At 44.7% G+C, this 21,845-nt stretch overlaps 1 protein-coding gene and 1 pseudogene across 1 annotated transcript; both read left to right on the plus strand.

Annotated features, from left to right (window-relative positions):
- The first annotated feature begins 6,136 nt into the window (after nucleotides 1-6,136).
- LOC142791316 (fatty-acid amide hydrolase 2-like) lies at nucleotides 6,137-9,969 on the plus strand. The gene is made up of 4 exons (XM_075885477.1): nucleotides 6,137-6,155; nucleotides 8,008-8,070; nucleotides 8,526-8,680; nucleotides 9,835-9,969. The coding sequence occupies exons 1-4, from the start codon at nucleotides 6,137-6,139 to the stop codon at nucleotides 9,967-9,969; spliced, it is 372 nt and encodes a 123-aa protein (XP_075741592.1).
- A 3,205-nt stretch (nucleotides 9,970-13,174) lies between these two features.
- Nucleotides 13,175-21,235, plus strand: LOC142786097 (uncharacterized; annotated as a pseudogene).
- The last annotated feature ends 610 nt before the right edge of the window (nucleotides 21,236-21,845 follow it).

Raw genomic sequence — 21,845 nt, forward strand, 5'->3', positions numbered from 1 at the left:
GGTGACCAAGTGTTTCTGGTGAGGGCTCCAAACCACAGAGGCGTATTCTATTCTAGGTCTAATATATGTGGGGTATGCAAGGAGCTTTGCGTGTTACGGTGTTTTATGCACCTTTGCTCGTAGAAAACACAGTTTTTTACATGACTCAGGACAAACCGATTCAATGTGACGGTGCCAAGTTAGGTTGTCCGTAATTGTCAACCCTAAATATTTAAAATGGGGCGTTTTACTGAGTTTATTGCTCCCGATGTTGTACTGGAAATTGAGAACATTTTTCTTATTGGTGATGTGTACATATGTTGTTTTTTTAAGTTTTTTTCCATATCCCATTCGCAACACCGCAATTCCAAATGTTCAAGGCACTTATTCAACTCGAGTTGATCATCAGTACAGCTTACAGGCATATAAATCAAACAATCATCAGCATAAAGTTTCATCTTAACAGGTGCCTTTACAATAGTACTTATATCATTTATGTACAACAAAAACAACAGTGGGCCAAGCACGGACCCTTGAGGCACACCTGAAAACCCATCTATCGTGGCTGAAAAAGAACCATCAATCCTCACTGCTTGCTTGCGTTTATTCAGGGAGGCGCCTATCCAATTTAAAATTTCATCACTGAATCCAATTTTACTCAGTTTAAAAAGCAGTTTAGTGTGGTTTACAACATCAAAGGGTCTAGCAAAATCAATACAAATTACATCAACTTGTTTGCGATCGCCTATAGCCGAGCTGAAATTATGAATTGTTTGAATCAATTGCGTCACTGTGGACTTACCACTTCTAAATCCATGCTGACAGTCATTAAGTGATTGATTAACCTCCAAGTGAACTATGATATGCTTTGCTATTATATGCTCTATGACTTTGCAGCAAACAGACGTAAGTGACACAGGACGATAGTTGCTAATAATTATTCGGTAGCCGGCTTTAAACAAAGGCATGATAATTGCGCAGAGCCAGTCCTGTGGGATAGTGTGAGTTTCTAAAGATTTTTTGAAGATAATAACAAGGAAGAACGATGCCCATTCTGCGTATCTTTTCAGAAAAGCAGTTGGTATCTTGTCCGGACCGCTAGCCTTCTTTGCGTCCAGATTTAGCAACCGAGAAAATACACTTTCTTGATCAGACAATAAGGGTTCCATAGTAAATGCGCATGAATAATGCAAGTTGCTATCACCCGCGCACATCTGACAGCATCGTGAACATGAACTGGAAAAACCTGTTAAACTCGTCTGCTATCTCAGTCTTTTGCGTCACTGTTCTCGATCCGGCAGTGATCTGTTCAATTTTTTCTTTTCTGCCGCTCATATAAAGCCAGAACTTCTGAGGCGTACTCTTCAGAAATTCTGCGAGGGTATGTTTGAAAAGCTTACTCTTTAATTCGGACAAGGTTTCTTTTAGGGTTTTACGAGCTTGAGATAATTCAGTAGTGTTCCTCCCTTTTTTCCGTAGTCTTTTATTTTTCTTTTCATTTGAACTATATTCCTGCTAATCCATGGGCTGCGTTGTTTTACCTTATTAAGACGAGACGGGATGAATCTCTGTACACAGGTGTCCACGATTGCCTTAAATCGATTCCACAATGTCTCAACGGACTCGTATTCTGAGGCAGACTGAAATTCGTCGAAGGCGACTTCTAAAAAATCTAAAATAGAAGTGTTGTCCGCTTCCCCAAAATGTTTACTTTTACACGCGAAACAGGCTTTGGACGATCACTTTTCTCTGTGGCAATGTTGATAACAACTAGCCGGTGGTCTGACATGCCCGCTTCCACTGACACCACGTAGCCATCCAACTGGCTTGTTACGAACACAAGGTCGAGCAATGACTTCGTTTACGTGGTTATTCTAGTGGCTTCCTTCACGATTTGGGTAAGATTGTGTGAAAACAATATCTTTAAAAATTTATCTCCGCTTGCAATTTCCATATTAGCAGGCGTGAGGGTTTCCCAGTTAATAAGGGAAGGTTAAAATCACCAGCCATTATCATATGTATGTGCCACATTATCAGTATGTGCCACTGTTTGGCGGGAAGCCTCGCCGACGTGCGCGACAGTATTCTGACATTATGTCTTCATAGTCGTCCGATGATGTCATCCTCCCACACTAATTTTGGTTCACGCCATTTCAAGGGGGTGATCTCGTGAGCACCTAGACGTAAGTGGATGGATAGATAGATAGATAGATAGATAGATAGATAGATAGATAGATAGATAGATAGATAGATAGATAGATAGATAGATAGATAGATAGTTGCAAAACATGCGTGCAGTACGAAAAGAAACGCTTGGTATTCAATAGGATGCAGTGAAATGCAGTGAAAAAAAAACTTTCACGAAAGAGCATTCTCCGTTCCCTTCAGCCACTTGATACCACTCTTAAAACTGTAGGGTGATGTGTTGCCGTGAATCCTGCGCGGATGTCCACCCTGTCAATCTTTATTGTCTCGGCCACGTCCTTTGCGCGCAAAAGCATGAGACAGGTGCGCGCCATGACGCTTCCATCAGCAAACATGAACGTTAGCACGATGTGAGAATGCTTCGATTTACAGATTACTCGATGATTTTCATAAAAACCAACCTTTTACCAAAGCACCTTTTCACGTTGTGCGTCCATGGCGCCATGCGCACTCGAAAGTGCACGGCGCGGCGATGACAGTACGTTGGCTCGCTAAACATTGTTGCTGGCAAACACTCTAGATTGTTTTGCAGCTAATACAAACACAACCAACACTCGAGAAGTGAAAACAGCCACGGCAGAATAGCCTGAATTGCAGGAGTGGTCGAACACGCCGCACAGCCGGTACCACGTGATGTCGTTTTATACATCAAATGAGGATTCTGGCAGATTGCGCCATGGTGTGTCCTCGTCCCCATCGATGTCAGCTCTCTCTTTTATGGTCACAGAGTGTACGTCGTTACGAATGAAGACACGACTGCTCGCAGCGCGACAACGCAGTCCAGAGTTTCAGGCTTACAAAGCGGCTGCAGCACGACAGCGCAGACAAACGGCTTCAGACTTGCGGGCTCGCTAAGCTGCAGCGAAACTGCAACACCGGCAAGCCGACCTGAGGGCTCTCGAAGCAGCAGCGCCACGGTAACGTCGTCTTCTCAAATTAAAGGTTGGATCCCATATAATAACTTTTATCTTTACATTACACCGATCATAAGGTGGTGATAATGAAAGGAAAACGCCGCACACATCTCAACACTATATACGCATTGTAATTAATAAACAGCTTTGTACCTACTCTACACACGTGTTGTCCTGTCTTTCCCCAATCCAGTGTACAATGTAGAGAGAATAATGATCTCCCTGAGCTTCACCCACTCGCCAACATTCACTTCGTGAACATTTCATTTCCGTTAATTTCATTTATTAAAGCATTAAGGGCCCGGAAGCATTACATAAGGCGGGGGCACACAATATATGGGGGACTTTTAATGACACAAAAGGCCGAATTTTGCAAGCAGGTGATTGTGTGGAACATGGTCGAAGGCCTTCGAGAAGTCGAGGAAAATGGCGTCAATTTGTAGATGATCGTCCATATGTTGCAAGATATAATCGGTGAATTTTGAGAGCTGAGTTTCGCACGACAATAGTTTTCTGAAACCATGCTGGTGCACATAAAGAAAGTTGATTGATTCAAGGTAGTTCATTAAATTGGTTGCTATATGTGTTCTAGCAGTTTGAATGGTATACTGGTTAGTGAAATTGGGTGGTAATTAGGTGCTTTTGATCTGTCTTCAGACCTACAGATGGGAATGATTTGTGCCTCCTTTCAATCGTTGGGAACTTCACCAGTGCTTAGTAATTGATGGTTAGTATTGCGCTTGACAAGTGAATTTTGTTTTTAAGTAGTTTGCTGCTCATTTGATCGCGATTAGCCGAGGAGGATAGTTTGAGAGAGTTTATTGACTTAAATATTCTATCAACGTTAATCTGGATATCAGACATTCTGGTCGGCGAGTGGAGTGGTAACTGGGTAAAATTTAAGCTTTGAGCAGGGGAAATTACTGACCTAACGAAATCGTTAAGGAATGTAGCACATTTTTTCAGTTTGGATTAATTCGTTGTTTACGTTTGACAGCTGAAGTTGCGTTTGACGATTTGGCGGGGAGATAATTTGAAAGAATTTACGAGGGTTAGACTGTAGGATTGGTAACAGCTCAGTTGAGAATAATTTGTCTTTGGAGGCTTTCAGTTCCGTAATGTAATCATTAGCAGCCAATTTGTACTGATCCCAAACCCTGGTGTTAGTAAGATGTTTTGCTTTTCATTAAAGGCGTTTTTTTCTTGATGATTATGTAGACGTTATGGGCGTTGCGTAAAACACTGGTTATTTGTGTCTGTATTTGCAAGGGAAGTAGGAATATGTCTGTTTTTAAGTTTACCATCGTGTTTTTATATAATTTCCAATCGGTGCTAACCGAGCGGGCAGTGTATGACCATCGAAAGTCGTCGTAGAAGAGTGCAAGTTCGCGGTAAATGCGTCGAAGTTAGATTTTTTGCAATTGGTGAATAATTTTTGCGTTGAGGCGTTCTTTTTTATAGGCAGAGACATGCTGATATGAAGGTCGCTGAGGGCAGGGAGCAAAGTCACATTTTTTTCATGTTTTCAGGTTAGATGTTAATAAGAGATCTAGGGTGTTGTCGCCCCTCGTAGGGCATGTAACTGTTTAGTGCGGATTAAAGTCCGGAGTAAATTCAAGAAATTGCTTGGGTTCACTATATGGTGATCTTTTGGCTACTGAAAGTAACGAACAATTTACGCTGGGATGAATAAAGTCTTCGAAAAGGAAGATTGGTGCCTCGGGTGTATGTTTTTTTATTTGTTCGAGAGAAAAACGTAACTTCTCGCAAAAGGAGGGGCTACTGTCTGGTGGACGGTAACATATTTCAAGCACTATTTTTCCAATTGTACTCTGCAGGCATACCCATGTTAGTTCAATGTTGTTGTCGTGAGTAATTAGTGAGGATCATAAGCTGTCTCTAACGACAATCAGTACTCCTTCACCACGCCTGTCATGTCGGTCACGTCGCTATACTGTTAAAATGGGGTCAGATGGAAAAACTTTGCAGTAATTGACGTCTTGTTTAACCACGTTTCTGTTAACAAGACGATATCGGCTGCGGTATCGTCTATGAAGCTTTCGAGTTCGTCACGTTTGGTATTATGCTGTGCATGTTGGTGGTATGCGGCGATTTTTTTTTCTTATTAGCAACACGAAGAGCCTGTAAAATTTTGGGGGACTGTTTAACTATACCGAAACATTGGGCTCCCTGCTCTCATACCTTCCAATAATGTAGCATGAAAACTATTGTTTTTTATACACAAAGCTGCCAATAGTTTCTCACTGAGAAACGGTTTTTTTACAAGACATTCTCTTCTTTTTCTTAAAAAAACTATAATTTTCATGAAACTGGCGTATTATGCATAAGTATCAATACTATTAGTACATTCGCCCATTCGATGTCGTCACCGATCATTATGCACTATGCTGGCTTTCATCATTGAAGGATCCCTCAGGCCGTCTCGCTCATTGGGCGCTTCGCTTACAAGACTGCGACATCCGCGTGCTGTACCGCAACGGACGCCAGCATGCTGACGCCGACGCCCTCTCGCGCTCCCCAAGACCTCAAGACGACGTGCCCTGCTCAGTAACCTCAATTGCTGTATCTGCCATTGATATTGACACCCTCGCTACCGAACAGCGAAAGGATAATTGGCTCGCACCACTGATCGACTTGTTGTCTGATTCGTAGAATACGTATTGTAGAATACATAAAACACGTGAACTGTATTGTAGAATACGTGACTATTTATTGTAGAATACGTGACTATGCTTGCTCTTTACTTGACTTTACCTGACTATGCTTCTTTAGTCGCTGTCTTTGTATCTCTTTCTCAATATATTTATTTGTATCTCTCTCTTTATTTTTCTGTCTTTTTTTCTATTTTCTCTTCATTTCTCTCTTTATCTTCCTTTCACTGTCTTTCTCTTTGGTCTTTCTCTCACCTTTTCTAAGTTCTACCCTCCACCAATATAGCTGTGCTTTAAAAGTCTGACAGACCTCTTTGACAATAAACGAAACAAAACAATATCACCGACATATTCACAAGGTGAATCATGTTAGAGGAGCTTGCTCGTAGGTACTCGGGGTGTTTCTTGGTGATATCATTTCTGTAGCAAGGCCTGATATCAAGCCTGCGCATGATGTGTACGTCGAAGGCAGCGTTGTCAGGCACGTGCCACGGCCGCCACTGCACATTGTTGGCCTCATCGATCAGCATGTTGGCCTCGCCATGCACATTCATGCCATTGCGACCACTGTTATGATTTATATGCCTAGTGCTCATAACAGGAAGAGGGAGCTATCAGGCGTTCACATCAAGGGGGTTAACAGCAGGCAGGTGATGGGACTGCGCGTGGAGTGTATCTGGCGGCCCTGCGACTATTGCTTTAGATCAAAAACCTGTATTTACCATTCGCGTGCGCACGCTGGTACAATTTATGTGCGTGTGTGTGTGTGTTTGTGTGTGTGTGTGTGTGTGTGTGTGTGTGTGTGTGTGTGTGTGTGTGTGTGTGTGTGTGTGTGTGTGTGTGTGTGTGTGTGTGTGTGTGTGTTTAGCAAAACATATTAGGTATGCGCTTAGCGGTTGAAGGGCGCACTAGGGGCTGGATTTCGCTATCGCGCTTATCTCTAAAGGCGAAGCTTAAGGGTCCCCTCATTTTTGGAGGTCATGCCTATTAACCTAAGCACAGAGGGTGTTATGGCGGCGCCTAGTGGGCCTTGTGTGGAAAGTCTTATAAGGCATACCTGCCACATAAATTTGGTTGATCCTGCAACGCACCACACTGGTGCGCAAATATTAACGAGGGAACACAGGGGCAGCAAACACCAATTACGGCTCACGCGTTTCGGATTTTCGTGTTAGTCATCTGCATAACTGAGCACCTACGAGTTCGAGACGATGATAACTTTCTATCTTAGGGCAAACGCTAAACCTTGTGGGGGTGCTGACACCCCTTGTAAAGTTGTTTGCGCTGCGTCGCGCGCATGGCTCGCGCAAAAGCCGTGTTTCTGGATCACAGCTATTGAGCTGTAGGTGGCGTTTTGTTCGCGAGCGTTGATCACCACGCTCATCATCATGGTTACATCAGTAGCGCCAGTGGTGACCCCTGGCGGCAAACCTTGGAGTCGGCACGAGAGAGTTGAGACAGGCTCTTAGGCTGGTGGCGTCTGACGCGTACGTTTGTCTCTCGCAGTGGGATCCCGGTGCACGGCACCTCGGGCCGTCTTCCGGGGGCCCTTGTGGTGACTCAGGCGTTAGCGACACTGCCTTGTTCGTCATGTTGTTGAGTGTTGTGTAATTTTACGTAAGGTTCTTTTAGCGTGTTGTGCACAATTGATGTTATAATGATTCGGCTAACGATATCATTGATCAAAAGCGGCTAAATAAATGTGAGTTGTTTGGTTTGTTCCGACCGTGTCTACTGTGTCCCTTCATTCCAAAGCTTTGCACTCTCCATTTCGACACCCCACAACCTCCACCATAACAGCTCTGCTATAAAGCCAACGGCGCATCGTGATTTCATTTAAGCAAGAAACGAATACATATTCAAAAACGGGGAGAAATATTTCTAATGAACAACAGAGAATCATGCCACTGCCTTAAAGTCATTTACATGTCAATGATTGTGGGAGAAGGGGATTCAGGAGAGAAATGACCGAGGTTAAGGAGGGCAGGAAAAGAGGAGGAAAAAAACAGGACCGTAGTATGTGCGTGTTAGAACGTAATAGTTTTATATAGGCCACATTGAAGTTTATCTAATAGGTTAATGACCTCGAGGTTCTTAACATTAATTTTAAAATGTTACGTTGCTGAGAAGGAGAACACGCAGGTCCCAGCGTAGGCCTAATACATAACGCAGAAGAGCTTGCCATAATAATTGAAATAACGTTAATGTCTCCAACACTTTCTTTGTGTGACATGCAGGTGGAGAGGGAAGCCTCCTAGCCGCAGCTGGCTCCCTGATGGGCGTAGGCACGGATCTCGCTGGTAGCGTTCGAGTACAGGCAGCCTACTGTGGTGCCTTAACCCATAACTCAACTTATGGTGAGATTTTATGAAAAAAAAGTTTACAAAAAGGAGATTTTACCCCCTTTTTCTCTGCATTCTCCCGCCAAAAGGGCCGGTGGTTCCAAGCGCTCTCTTCCTTAGATTTTGGCTTAATTCGGGATTTGTTAGCAACCATGTGTGATCGCACTTAGCGAAATCAAATACGTCGAAATTGCGCGATGAATTTCGAAACGTAGAGTACCATCTACTGACAAAAAGTATGAATTCTTATGGCTTTCTTGTTAAGTGTCCTCGCAATCAGGCCATTAAACGGACTCTGTTCCTCTTTCGTTTACACAAACCAAATACTGCAGTAAAAATTTCACTTATTAGACTTATTATATTGACCCTGTGTCGTTGTTTTATTGACCGTTGATTTTTCATCATAACTCTAGGTGTGGTGCCCAACACTGGCCTGCTTCCAGACGACGGAGAGAATCTAGAGCAGTACAACTTTGTGGGACCCATGTGCCGGTTTGCGGAAGACTTGTCACTGATGCTCAACGTCCTGGCAAAATATGCGGCCAATAGGCTCGAACTAAACGAAAAGGTGCATGAACGTTTGACGGAATCCCACCCTACAAATAAAGAATTTTTCAGCAGCGTTAAACACTGTATCTAGAGATACTGCATGGAAATACTTGATACGCGAGCATGAACAGAGAGAGCATCGCTCTCCGAATGCGACCCATGACTGCAACTTGAGAACGAAATAATTTTTTTTGGAGTTCACAGAGAGATCAGGTGCAACCCTTGGTTTTGCTCGCTGCGATAAAATGTATACAAGCACACGCAAAGGCATTTACTTTTTTTACAATACGTTAGCGGGATCCGTCAGGTAATTAGGTCTTTTTAAAGGCAGTTAATAAGAATGTTGGACAGTTACAACTCCTCACGCTTTCCCATAATATCTTACACGCTATTTCATATATTGCCCTTTTTACCAATTCAATAAAAGGATTGTTAAGTAGGAGATGTGTTGTATGACGCAAGAGACAATGATGGCTAAAAACAACCCAACTCGAGAACGATCTAGAAAAAAGAAGTACAGTGGCTTGAAAAGTTGCGCATTCACACAATCAGCTTTCTTGCCTTTGTTCTATACATGCGAAAGAAATACCTCACAATAATGGGCTGATTAAATGAGTTCTAATGCCATAATTGTACAAATTCTTTCTTTCGTTGCTACAAGCAGCAAACCACGAACTTGTTATGGCTGAAAACCTCGTTTGACTCAAGCGCGCAAGTTTTTTAGTTGTTTTTTTAGACATTTAGTTGCACCCAGTCACCGTTTCTGTTTTAGAGAGCGTCCAGGAAGGAGACAAGCAGCGGGGCTTCATGTGAACGTGGCTGGCTACATGAATCCGCGCTCGCTCTTTCTATTGAAAATCTGCTACGAGAAAGCTCTCGCAAAGAGCATGACAGGCAGCCCAAACTCGTGATGAAGGGGGTTGTTCGGACTTTACCCTAATACAAAATGGTGTAGATGCTCCGGTGGTACCTTTAAAACACGTATTTTAGAAGTTGGACTTATATACGTTCTAAGCTACTTTAATTGCTGGTATTTTGTAGATTATGTCTGTGTGTTCACACAGGTCTATCCTGCAATATGCATTCCTTTCAATATTTTCTGTCATACCTCCTTTAAGCGTGAAGTGAAATTCTGCTACGCGAATGAAAACTGTTTTTTCCTTTGTGTTTCAGGTGAATCTCAAGCATCTGAAGGTGCATTACATGGACACGGAAGCAAGCTTGTACATCAGCCGTGTGACCACTGAGGCTACCAGAGCAGCTAGGCGGGTCTGTACTATCATAAAATATTTCACGCAGACACTTTGACGCATTTCATTGTAACAGAACAGTGTGATTTGCATACATTGTCACAGATAGGCACCAACGATCTCGCATTCACGTACGTCCACGCTATCTGTTTTAGTACTTGCACTCTGCGGCTCTGAGCAAATGTTAATATGCCTTGGAGAAGCAGGCGAAAAGCAGAAAAGTCTGTGACGCATGGTTTTGGTTTTGCTAGACTTGCGTTAAAAAATCATGCACGTGTTCATGGCTCTGTACAGGTCACCGATTACTTGAGGACGGCTCATGGAATCGAACCAAAGCGACTATACACCTACCAGAGGTGTGGTTCATGACGGCCACGTGGTTGAAGTTCGTCGCTGCCAAGGAGCGCAGCCTTTGGCAGAGATGTTCAGGCCTGGCGGTTTCAACACTGTAATTAAACTGATCCGCTTCCTTGTCGGAGCTAACCGTCACACGCTCACCGCGATCACGTTATCCAACATGACGCGACTTTTCAACTTCTGTTCGGAGCAGAATGCGCCAGCCTGCATCGCCTCCGTCGAAAGCGCCCGCAACCGCTTCGAGAAGACTATCGGCGACGATGGAGTTCTCCTACTGCCAGCGGCCACAAAATCTGCCCCGTTTCATAACCAGGACTTGATGTTCTTCGATTCGCCGGGCATGACAGCCCTGTTCAATCTATTCAAGGTGCCCGTTACTGTGTGCCCTGTCATGAGGTCGGTGGACGGATTGCCCCTGTGTGTACTGGTAGTGGCGAAAAGAGGAAACGACAGACTATGCCTAGCTGTCGCTAGGGAAATTGAGAGACACTTTGGTGGGTGGTCAGAGCCATTCGTGACACTGCCGAGAGGCTTTTGACGCCGTCAACCTGCTTTAACTAAACGATCTTCTATGGGTTGTTAAATTTCTCTTATATGAATGGGCATGCATCACGTGAAATGGCATGAGCGCTGCAAAAGAGGTGGCTTGTTTAACAGCGAGTCTCATAATCGGCTTTCTGTGACAGTTCCTTGTTGCTATGATTCTCAGATCATGCCTTTAAAGTAAGGAGAACGAGTGTACTGAATCATTTTCATATCAGCTTGGTAGCACTCACAGTTAATTCTGTTGTCGCGGTAGAATTTTCGGAAAACAGCATGAAAAGTACTTTTTGTCAGCCACTTGATTTAAGATACGAATGATCAGAATCTGAGCACACTTGAGTTTTTTCGCACTCCAAATTTGATGTGTTTTTTTTTTCAGTGACTCATATGGTCATGCAAACTATAAGGAAATCAGTAACGCACAGCTGTATGCCTCATCTTGGCGCACTTGTTGGTACTGGGGTGTACGTCCGCTAAAGAGATAAAGAAAAAAATTTCCCGACTTCTTTTGAAAGCTTGTTTCACACACACAATAAATTCCGTATATAAATATTTCCTAGTGCATATAGCATGTTCCTTCGTGTGCACTTTCTCTTTGTTCAATTTCAGCCGTACATTCCCAAACTTTTTAGCACAATGTAAACCATTCGGAGCTCTTCAGAAAATGATAGAACATCTTACCGAAGGGCACTCTGATAGGGTGCGAAGTTGCAGTGGTGTGCATGGCGTTGACTCGGTTGAAATGGACGTCGATTCATGTGCTGGAAGAATGGTTTGAAGCGAGACTCGGTGTAACGTTTGTTCGAGTGAGTGTTTGTTCGAAACGTAAAAACAGAGGGAGCGGGTTGGGTTTCTGGTAAATTTCATCCCAGATAAACGAGCCATCAGAGTGTTTCCACTGAACGTGCAGTCGAGCGTTGCGGGTGGTGGAGAGAGTGAAGCGAGAGAGAAGCGTGTTGCAAGTGGGTGGAGGAGCAACGCCACCGAGACTGACACAAGGCCGGGAACTTCCGTGGGGCCGTGAATATACGTCATCAGTAAGGGGCCCAGTCCCACGTCTCCGCTAAATGGCGTTGGTCCCCTGAGTGGCGGGGCCTCGGCAGCCTCGGCGCGGCGGGCACGTTTGGACGCGCTGTGAGCGTTCGTGGCGCGGATGCACGTTCTGCTTGGATATTCGTTTCTGTGCGTAGTCGGGCAACGGCGAGGGGCCTGTTTGGACGCACTGTGAGCGTTTGTGGCGCGGATGCTCGTTGCTGCTTGGATATTCGTTTCTGTGCGTAGTTGGGCAATGGCGAGTGACCTGTTTGGACGCGCTGTGAGCGTTCGTGGCGCGGATGCACGTTGCTGCTTGGATGTTCGTTTCTGTGCGTAGTTGGGCAACGGCGATTGACCTGTTTGGACGCGCTGTGAGCGTTCGTGGCGCGGATGCACGTTGCTGCTTGGATATTCGTTTCTGTGGGTTAATGGCCAACGGCAAGTAAGCTGTTTGGACGCGCTGCAAGCGTTCGTGGCGCGGATGCACGTTGCTGCTTGGATATTCGTTTGTGTGCGTAGTTGGGCAACGGCGAGTGACATGTTTGGACGCACTGTGAGCGTTCGTGGCGCGGATGCACGCTGCTGCTTGGATATTCGTTTCTGTGGGTAAATGGGCAACGGCGAGTAAGCTGTTTGGACGCGCTGTGAGCGTTCGTGGCGCGGATGCACGTTGCTGCTTGGATATTCGTTTGTGTGCGTAGTTGGGCAACGGCGAGTGACATGTTTGGACGCACTGTGAGCGTTCGTGGCGCGGATGCACGTTGCTGCTTGGATATTCGTTTCTGTGGGTAAATGGGCAACGGCGAGTAAGCTGTTTGGACGCGCTGTGAGCGTTCGTGACGCGGATGGACGTTGCTGCTTGGATATTCGTTTCTGTGCGTAGTTGGGCAACGGCGAGTGACCTGTTTGGACGCGCTGTGAGCGTTCGTGGCGCGGATGCACGTTGCTGCTTGGATATTCGTTTCTGTGGGTAAATGGGCAACGGCGAGTAAGCTGTTTGGACGCGCTGTGAGCGTTCGTGGCGCGGATGCACGTTGCTGCTTGGATATTCGTTTGTGTGCGTAGTTGGGCAACGGCGAGTGACATGTTTGGACGCACTGTGAGCGTTCGTGGCGCGGATGCACGTTGCTGTTTGGATATTCGTTTCTGTGGGTAAATGGGCAACGGCGAGTAAGCTGTTTGGACGCGCTGTGAGCGTTCGTGGCGCGGATGCACGTTGCTGCTTGGATATTCGTTTCTGTGCGTAGTTGGACAACGGCGAGTGACCTAAGTGTTTATCGCGTTATGTGTGTAGAACAGGCTCGTGCAGAGTTAGAATCAGCGCCGAAATGCCAGGAAAGTGTTGTGCGCCACGGTGCAACAGCAATTACAAGACAGGCCCCAAGTTGCACGTTTTTTCGTTCCCTCAAGCCGACGAAGCAAGACAAGCGTGGATACGTGCCATTCCACGTGAAAACATGGTCGTGTCAGCGAATACCAGGGTAAGAAATTTTGAATGCTTCATAATTTTCTCATGGAGGTTGCGTCTACCGTTGCGTGGCAAGCCTTGTAGTTTGTAGCACGTTACGCCGAAACGCGTCACGCAAAGCCCTGACTGTACTGTTGCTGCTACGAGGTAGCCGTACTGATGCTAGGATATGTTTCTTTTGTTAAGGTATGCGAACGCCACTTTAAAGCCGAAGACATCGTTCGGGAAACAAGCTATATTGACCAAGCCACCGGCCGCACAGTGACCGCACCGCTCTCACATTTGCGGCTTCGAGCTGAGGCAGTACCGACGGTATTCCCTGATTGCCCAAGCTACCTGTCTATAGAAAGCTTTAGAAGAGAGGACCCTGAGAGCAAGCGAATGCGCTTAGAGGCCGCTTTCCTTGAGAAAGTGCTCGCCGAGTCAATTTTCCCTGCCAAAAAAGAGGAAGAAGCAGATAAGCTTTGTGATTTGAAAGATGTCGCAAACTTCGTTCGAGGCAAGAAGCTGACATTTTGGCATGTCATCGAATGCAGTGACCACGTCATTTTGGCTCACATTTGTAATGATGACGCTCCTTGGATTGAGTACTCTGTTGTCGTAAAAACCGACCAAACTCTTACGGTAAACGTCGCAAAAGCGTCAGTGAAGCGGCTCGGGTCCAAAATGGTAGTTCCGTCCGTGATCGACAGCAAACGACGGCTGCTGGAATTGCTGGAAGAAGTCGAGGAGTTCGACAGTGCCCAGAGGTCAAGCTCTGAAAACTCAATCGCAGACATCTTCGAGACTGTCGCTTCTCTTCTTAACGAACTATACACAGCACAAGAAAGCGATAACACCCCAACCATTCAACTGCTCGCTGAGCAAGTGAAGTTAATGTCAACAAAAAGAGAACGATGGCGCTAATCTGTAGAGTTTATGGTGTACTGCTGCATACTATTTACTATATCGCCTCACGCGTACAAGTACATGCGCAGTCACGGGAGCATCATCATGCCACACCCAAAAACCATTAGGTCAATATGTTCGTCTTTCGGAATGAACCCCCACCTAGAGCATAAAGGCAATACATTCCTCCGCTACATGTCCAAGAAGATATCCGAGTTGAATGAGCAGCAACGCTACGTGACTTTGATGTTGGACGAAATTCATCTAAAGCCATTTTTTTACTATCAGTGAGGCAACATCGCTGGTATCGCATTGAACAGCGCAGAAGCAGCAAATAGTGCATTTGTATTTATAGTACACAGCCTCATGTGTAAGTTTAAGGAGGTAGCGCACAATGTTCCCGTTCAAAAGGCTAATGGAGAATTTCTGCACAACATTTTAGGAGATGTCATTCGCGGCTTAGAAAAAATTCGATACAAAGTAATGTGTGTCATGACCGACAACAACGCCATGAATCGAAGCGCAATGGTGCCGTTTAAGTATTCGGTGAGCAAGGCCCCTCAGGCCATTGCAAAAAAATCACTGGCAAATGATTTCGTGTTTCCGCACCCATCAGATCCCCACAGGCCATTGTTCTTCGTCATCGACCCAGTGCATTTACTGAAGTGCGTGCGCAACAACTGGTTAAAACAAAATGACCAGTGTTTCTGGTTACCTGAGTTCGCACCAAGCACAACGGGGCAGCGGCGCATGCATTATCAAATCAAATCAAATCAAATCAAAGTTTATTTACATCCTGAAGATGTGGGCAAGCTTGGGCGAAAAGCGAAACAATTCGCTTGAGGAAAGCCCAAGCCCCCATATACGAGGCATAGCAGTAGAGACACACAAAGATGTGAAAACGCTATCAGAAAACAAACTAGCGCGTTACATACATGAAAAAAAAAATTACTAACACAGATACTCTCACGGAATCATACCAGCGCGTTACAACAATGATACAGGGTATGTGTAAATGTTCATGCCGATAGTCAATCAATAGAGATAATGATTTGACCCAACAATTTATTCAAAAACAACAGGCAAACATCAAACAAACAAAAGCAATGTAAATATATCTCTCTTCATACAGTACAGCAATTTTTTTTTACGGTGATTGGTTACAGGAAGTGTTTTTTAATATGACTTATACTGCGTTTCTCTACTTCTATTTCGCTTCTGAGGAGAGTATTTAGCAAGTGAGGCAAACAATACTGTAACATTTGTCGTCCGTATTCAGTTCGGCAGAAGGGGATGTTCCAGAAGTCTTGTTTGCGGAGAGAATAGAAAAGAACAATTCCTCTTAGATTAGCAAGATTTAGAAGGTCATGCTGATTTTTATAAACAGCCTTTTTATATCTGATAGCTAGTTTCCAATCATAAAATTTTTCTTTGGGTACAACGTTAAAACGATGAAACAAATCCTTTGTGTGCGCATGATGTTCAACGTTAGCTATGGACCGAAGAGCCCTTTTTTGTAACATTAATATTCTATGGTGATTTCTCTGTGTGGAAGTTCCCCACACCAAAAAACAATAATTTATGTGAGATAAAAAAAGCGTGTTGTACAGCATGAGTTTTATCGATACAGGAAGAATGTGTCAAAATTTTGCAATAGCACCCACACTTTTAGCCACGTGAGATTGAACGTGGTCCAAATGATCGTCCCAGGACATATTTTTTTGAAACAGCACACCTAAAATTTTCATTGAGTTCACAAATTCTATAGGCGCCGTGCCTAAAAATAAGGAGCTATCAATGGTGACTGAAAGCTGACGCGGATGAAAAAGAACGGCCTTTGTTTTTTTATCATTGATCAACAGCGAGTTTTCTTTAGTCCACTTTTGTATGTCTTCAAGGGCGTTATTTATTTCAGGTGCTAAAATTTGCGAATTTTTTCCAGTGAAAAATAGGCTAGTGTCATCAGCGTAAATCACATAAGTTGGTGTTTTGTTGATAGTGTTTATATCGTTTATGTAAAGGATGAACAATAAAACACCCAATATGCTTCCTTGCGGAACGCCAGTGACTACCTGCTGTAACGATGAAACGGCCGTTCCTATGCTGACACATTGAAACCTATGCTTCAAGTAGAATTTTATCAAAAGCAGTGGCACGCCGCGAATACCATATAGTTGCAGTTTTTCTAGCAAGGTTGCATGCTGAATCCGGTCAAAGGCCTTAGAAAAATCTATGTAAATTCCTACACATATCTGTTTTAGTTCAAAAGCCTTAGGAATGATTTCCTTCTGGGTTAGTAGTGCAGATTCAGTTGATTTGCCGTGGAGAAAGCCATGCTGAGACTCATTAATTAAATTGAAAGCGTGACTAAATTTTGTTATTCGTTTATGAATAATCTTTTCAAGGCCCTTTGAAAATATAGGCAATACAGAAATCGGCCTGTAATTCGACAACTCATTCCTATCGCCCTTTTTGTGCAGGACATTAACTTTAGAGATCTGCATCATTTTCGGAAAACAGCCTGTTGCTATTGCAAGGTTGTATATGTGGGCAAGCAAAGGAGCAATGACGTCAAGCACAAACTTTACCGGCTCGATCTGTATATCGTCAATATCCCTAGCTCTGCTGTTTTTGAAAGACGCATAAATATCTCGCACCTCGTGTTCATCCGTTGGCTCTAAATAAATACTGTGCTTATTTTCCTTAATACCATAGGTTGCAGGAGGGATGCACTGTCCGATACTAACCGCATCCCGAAAGAACTTATTGAACGCTTCAGCAAGTTCTTTTCCGCATATGCGCTTACCGTTTATAACGAGATCATCGACAGTCGATGGCGGTTGCGTACGGTTTAACAGTTTATTTAGTTTTTTCCATACATCTCCTGTTTGATTACAGTATTCCCTGCGGAACTGGTCATGCAGATATTTGTTCTTTTCACTTCTAAGGAAAGAGGTTAGCTTATTTCTATATTGCCTAAAGATATCAAAGTCAGTATCCAGTCTACTCTTAAGAAACTTTTTGAACAATCTCGTTTTTTGTTTAATTCTTTTTATGCATTCACGGTTTATCCATGGTTTACGACCTTTACCCTTTTTTATATTCTGCGTTATTAGGATAAAATGCTCATGGTAGATACGTTTAAAAATGGAAATAAATGCCTCGTAAGCTGCATCTGCAGTTTCACTACGTCTGACGTCTTCCCAGTCTTCTTTTCGAAGCTTTGAAATGAAAGCATGCAATGTTTCAGCGGTGATTTTCTGAGTTGTTATTTTTGCTTCTGCATCCTGCAGCTTATGTTTTACTGATGTTCTTGCGAGCATGTAAATGGGAAAGTGGCCGCTGATACCGGAGCACAAGGCTCCTGATATCACGTTTTCTGTGCTCATATTTGTGATAAACACGTCAAGCAATGATTCTGTGCAAGGAGTGACGCGCGTCGCAGTGTTTCCTAAAAGCGTATAGCCATATGACTCGACAGTGCTGAGAAGGGCCGCTCGATTATGGGAAGGTTGCAATAGGTCTATGGTAATGTCACCCCCAAGTATTAATTTATATCTATTGTCATTTACATAGCCTAGCATCTTATCTAAATGACTGATGAAACAAGCCGAGTTTCCGTCTGGTGGTCTATATGCAACACAGAAAACTTGTTTGTGGGATAATATACATAAACACTCAATATCACTCGTAATGGTACAGATTTCCGCAATAATTTCAGATTTTCGTTCGTTTTTTACTAAGATAGCCACGCCACCACCCTGACGTGTAGCTCTATTTATAAAAAAACTGCGATACCCGTTACGTTCGTATATGTTGCTGTTTGTGTCATACCAGGTCTCGGTTAACATGATTATGTCAAATTGAAAATCCATAGCGTCTAAAAGGACCGATAATTCGTCCTCTTTATGCCTTGCCGAGCGAATGTTTAAATGAAAACATGTGAGCATGATACCTGCATGAGATTTGAATAACTGATTGACGTCATGGGGTGACTGAGCCATCTTGAAGACGAGATGAACACAAAGAAATGGGTGGTGTGGATCACACTATCTTTTCAACATCCCGCGCAGTGCGAATGCGCACTACCGGAGCGGATTCTTCCTTTCTGGCGAGAATCTTTCTGTTGCTCGTCCACACGAAACGCCAGTTCTGAGCCTTCTTTTTCGCAATTGCCATGCCAAGCAGGTGCTTCATGGCTGGGCTTAGGTGTTCGTTTATGAACACAGGCGTCCCTTGCGAGTGACCGAAATCTTCACTTGTTATGCGCATTTTCTTTGCCTTTTGAAGAACCATGTCCCGCTTAGAGCGGCTTTTAAATTGTGCAACAATGTTTGGAGTGTCCTTTACATTCTTCGAGACAACACGGTGGCAAACTTCGACGTCGCTTTCATCAATGGGGACATTCAAAAGTTCTCCAACGCGATGAAGAGTCTCGAGAAGCTTTTCATCACTCGATTGGGGTATGCCTTTATTTCAATGTTTCGGTTGCGTGATTACTGTTCCGACGCAGTGAGCCGCTGCTCATGTTCAGGGTGTCTGTTTTTTCAACATTTCACAATCTGCAGCTAGCTTCGCGTTTGCTTCTTTGAGCGCCTTATTTTCTTTGAGAAGTTCTATCTGTTCTTTCTTTGTCTTTTCAAGTTCATCATTCATGAATTCCAAACTTTTCCTAAATTCACGCATTTTTGTCCTGAGTTCGCATTCCAGTTTTGTTTTGAAATCGCGCATTTCTTTCCTGAGCTCTTCTCAGAAATCTTCCGGTGAAATCTTTCGCTTCAGGTGACAAAATGCAAACAAAGAAAAGGAAAAATAGTTCATGCACACGGTCGCTATATTGGGCAGCAAGTAGAGGCAGCAAAAAAAAAACAAACAAGACGTTCGTGAACCCAACGGAGAAAAAAGTGCTAACCTGTGTAAGAAATACAGAACGTGCTTAACACGGCTTTCTTGCGCTGCCCCTGCTGCCACCAAGTGAAGTTCCACCGGCGTTGCAGGCCATTTTGTAGCGGTTGCTGGACTGATCCCCTGGTGGGTGCGTCGTCGTCAGCTTCCTGCTTCGTAAGCGCTGCCTTGTCTTGCTTCGATGGTCCGTGCTAGTGAACTGGTATCTGTGTAAGAAATACAGAACGTGCTTAACACGGCTTTCTTGCGCTGCCCCTGCTGCCACCAAGTGAAGTTCCACCGGCGTTGCAGGCCTTTTTGTAGCGGTAGCTGGACTGATCCCCTGGTGGGTGCGTCGTCGTCAGCTTCCTGCTTCGTAAGCGCTGCCTTGTCTTGCTTCGATGGTCCGTGCTAGTGAACTGGTATCTGTGTAAGAAATACAGAACGTGCTTAACACGGCTTTCTTGCGCTGCCCCTGCTGCCACCAAGTCGTATTTCAAGACAGTTAAAGACGCATATAATTTATGCGTATTTCAAGACAGTTAAAGACGCATATAATTTAAAGAGTGAGCAGTTACTCCTGTACGGCCACACTCTGTCCAGAAAAGCTGTTTCCCCAACAGACATCGAGAAACAGGATGTTAAACCTGCTTTGCAGGTATTTATCGAGTACGGACCGAATGCACTTTGAGTCATTGGAGCCAAGCACAACCTGAAGCACTACGAAGAAACCGCCAGTTTCATTGATGTATTGGTGAGATGGTGGAAGGTTCTCAACGTAAAGACTCTTTTCAAAGGACTGAGACTAAGGGATGACTTGCAAAAGCCAGTCTACCGTTCTCCATTCGACCCCAAGGTTTCCTTCTTGAACGATTTTTTGGACTGGTTGGAGGAGTGGAAGGAAAGGAGAGCGGATGCCTTTAAGTTGTCTGATGAGACACAAGGGGCTCTTATTCAGACGACTCGGGTGTTCATTGAAATATGTGCATATTGCTTTGAGGAGCTCAAGATGTCCTTTGTGCTTCTTGGGAAGTTCCAAGCCCCGCCGTGGTGGGGCTTGGAACTACCCCAAATCAGCATGGCGTCCGCAATCGACAACGACCAAAATCAAAATTGGGAAGAGCTCCAAACGCAGGCAGCAGTGCCAAGTGGCTAAGGTACTCGGCTGCTGACCCGCAGGTCGCAGGTTCGAATCCCGGCTGCGGCGGCTGCATTTCCGATTGAGGCGGAAATGTCGTAGGCCCGTGTGCTCAGATTTGGGTGCACGTTAAAGAGCCCCAGGTGGTTGAAATTTCCGGAGCCCTCTACTACGGCGTCTCTCATAACCATATGGTGGTTTTGGGACGTTAAACCCCACGTATCAATCATTGGGAAGTTCCAAACAGACCTTCTGGAAGCACGTTTTGGTTGTTACCGACGACTGGCTGGCTCGCAGTATCATTTGTACGTAAGACAGATTTACGAGTGCGAGAACAAGTTGCGACTGCAAACCTCACTACCCCAAATCAGCATGGCGTCCGCAATCGACAACGACCAAAATCAAAATTGGGAAGAGCTCCAAACGCAGACAGCAGTGCCAAGTGGAAAATTCAACGTTGTTGTGACCCAGGAGGTGCTATCAAAACTGAAGGATGTCATTCCAGTGGTTACCTATGTTGCTGGTTACTCGGTGCACATCGCTGTGAAGAGGTTAAAATGTGACAAATGCAGAGAGCTCCTCACAATTGACAAGACTGTCGCAGTTTCTCCGGAAATTCGCATGTACAGTCTTATCAAAGCAATTGACAGGGGAGGGCTGGTTTACCCAGCAATGCCAGCTGTGAATGTGGTGGCTCATAATTACGTTGTTGTTGAAGAGCTTTTCAAATGTGCCGAATTTTTAAAGGTTGAAAACCAACGTCAAGTAGCCACAGAACTAACACTGCAACTGCTCAGCGACGAGGAGTCTTCAGATTTTGACGTCTGTGAAAAGGGACACGCAAGTGAAGTGGTGCTCAAATATATATTGTGGTGCAGCACGAACATTCTGCTGAAGAACTTTTGCCGGCGATTGAACAACAAAGTTTCGGACCCGGACAACAAGTCTAAGAAGCGGAAGCTACAAACTCTAACAAATAAATGAATAAAACGGCGATGGGTGTAAATATGAGTGGTCTCTTTTGTCTTTTCCTTCCTAATTTTATTCAGTATAATACACGTGTAGTACTTAGATTTCGGTGCACGTTAAAGAACCCCAGGTGGTCCAAAATTCTGGAGCCCTTCACTACGGCGTCTCTCATAATCATATCTTGGTTTTGGGACGTTAAACCCCAGATATTATTATATAAGTATATTACACGTGTAGCAGCAAAAAAAGACAGCCAAGCGCACAACTTATGCCCTCCGTAAGGCCCTGCGGCGCCCTTAGGGTGTCTGAATAAATAATATAAGGACTTCTCAGAAGGATCAAAAGGATCAGTTCGCTGAACGAAGAAGATAAGGACTTCTGTTCAAGCTTTCCCCCGCTTCCGTCGGCCCCATCCCGACTACGTCACAGAGGCCGCCCCCCGGCCTGGAAAGAATTTCCTCTAGGTGGTGTTGGGAGGAGCCGGCAGCTGCTGGGAGAGAGAGAGAGAGTGACGTCAATGTGCAGCTGCGACTAGACTTACTTGGCACCGCTCCAAGACCTGGGGCGATGGCAACGCGCTGCGGCGCGTTCATACTCTAACGTGCGTACGGCATTACCCACGTCAGTCAAAAAGAGGCTTCGCACCTAAAAA

Source organism: Rhipicephalus microplus, chromosome 2 (assembly GCF_043290135.1).
Source record: "Rhipicephalus microplus isolate Deutch F79 chromosome 2, USDA_Rmic, whole genome shotgun sequence".
NCBI lineage: Eukaryota > Metazoa > Arthropoda > Arachnida > Ixodida > Ixodidae > Rhipicephalus > Rhipicephalus microplus.

What these genes read in the sequence shown, in the direction of transcription:
- LOC142791316 (XM_075885477.1), top strand. An exon ending in CGTAGGCACGGATCTCGCTG is followed by an intron (nt 8,071 to 8,525) that starts GTAGCGTTCGAG and finishes TCATAACTCTAG; the next exon opens with GTGTGGTGCCCAACACTGGC. An exon ending in GGCTCGAACTAAACGAAAAG is followed by an intron (nt 8,681 to 9,834) that starts GTGCATGAACGT and finishes TTTGTGTTTCAG; the next exon opens with GTGAATCTCAAGCATCTGAA.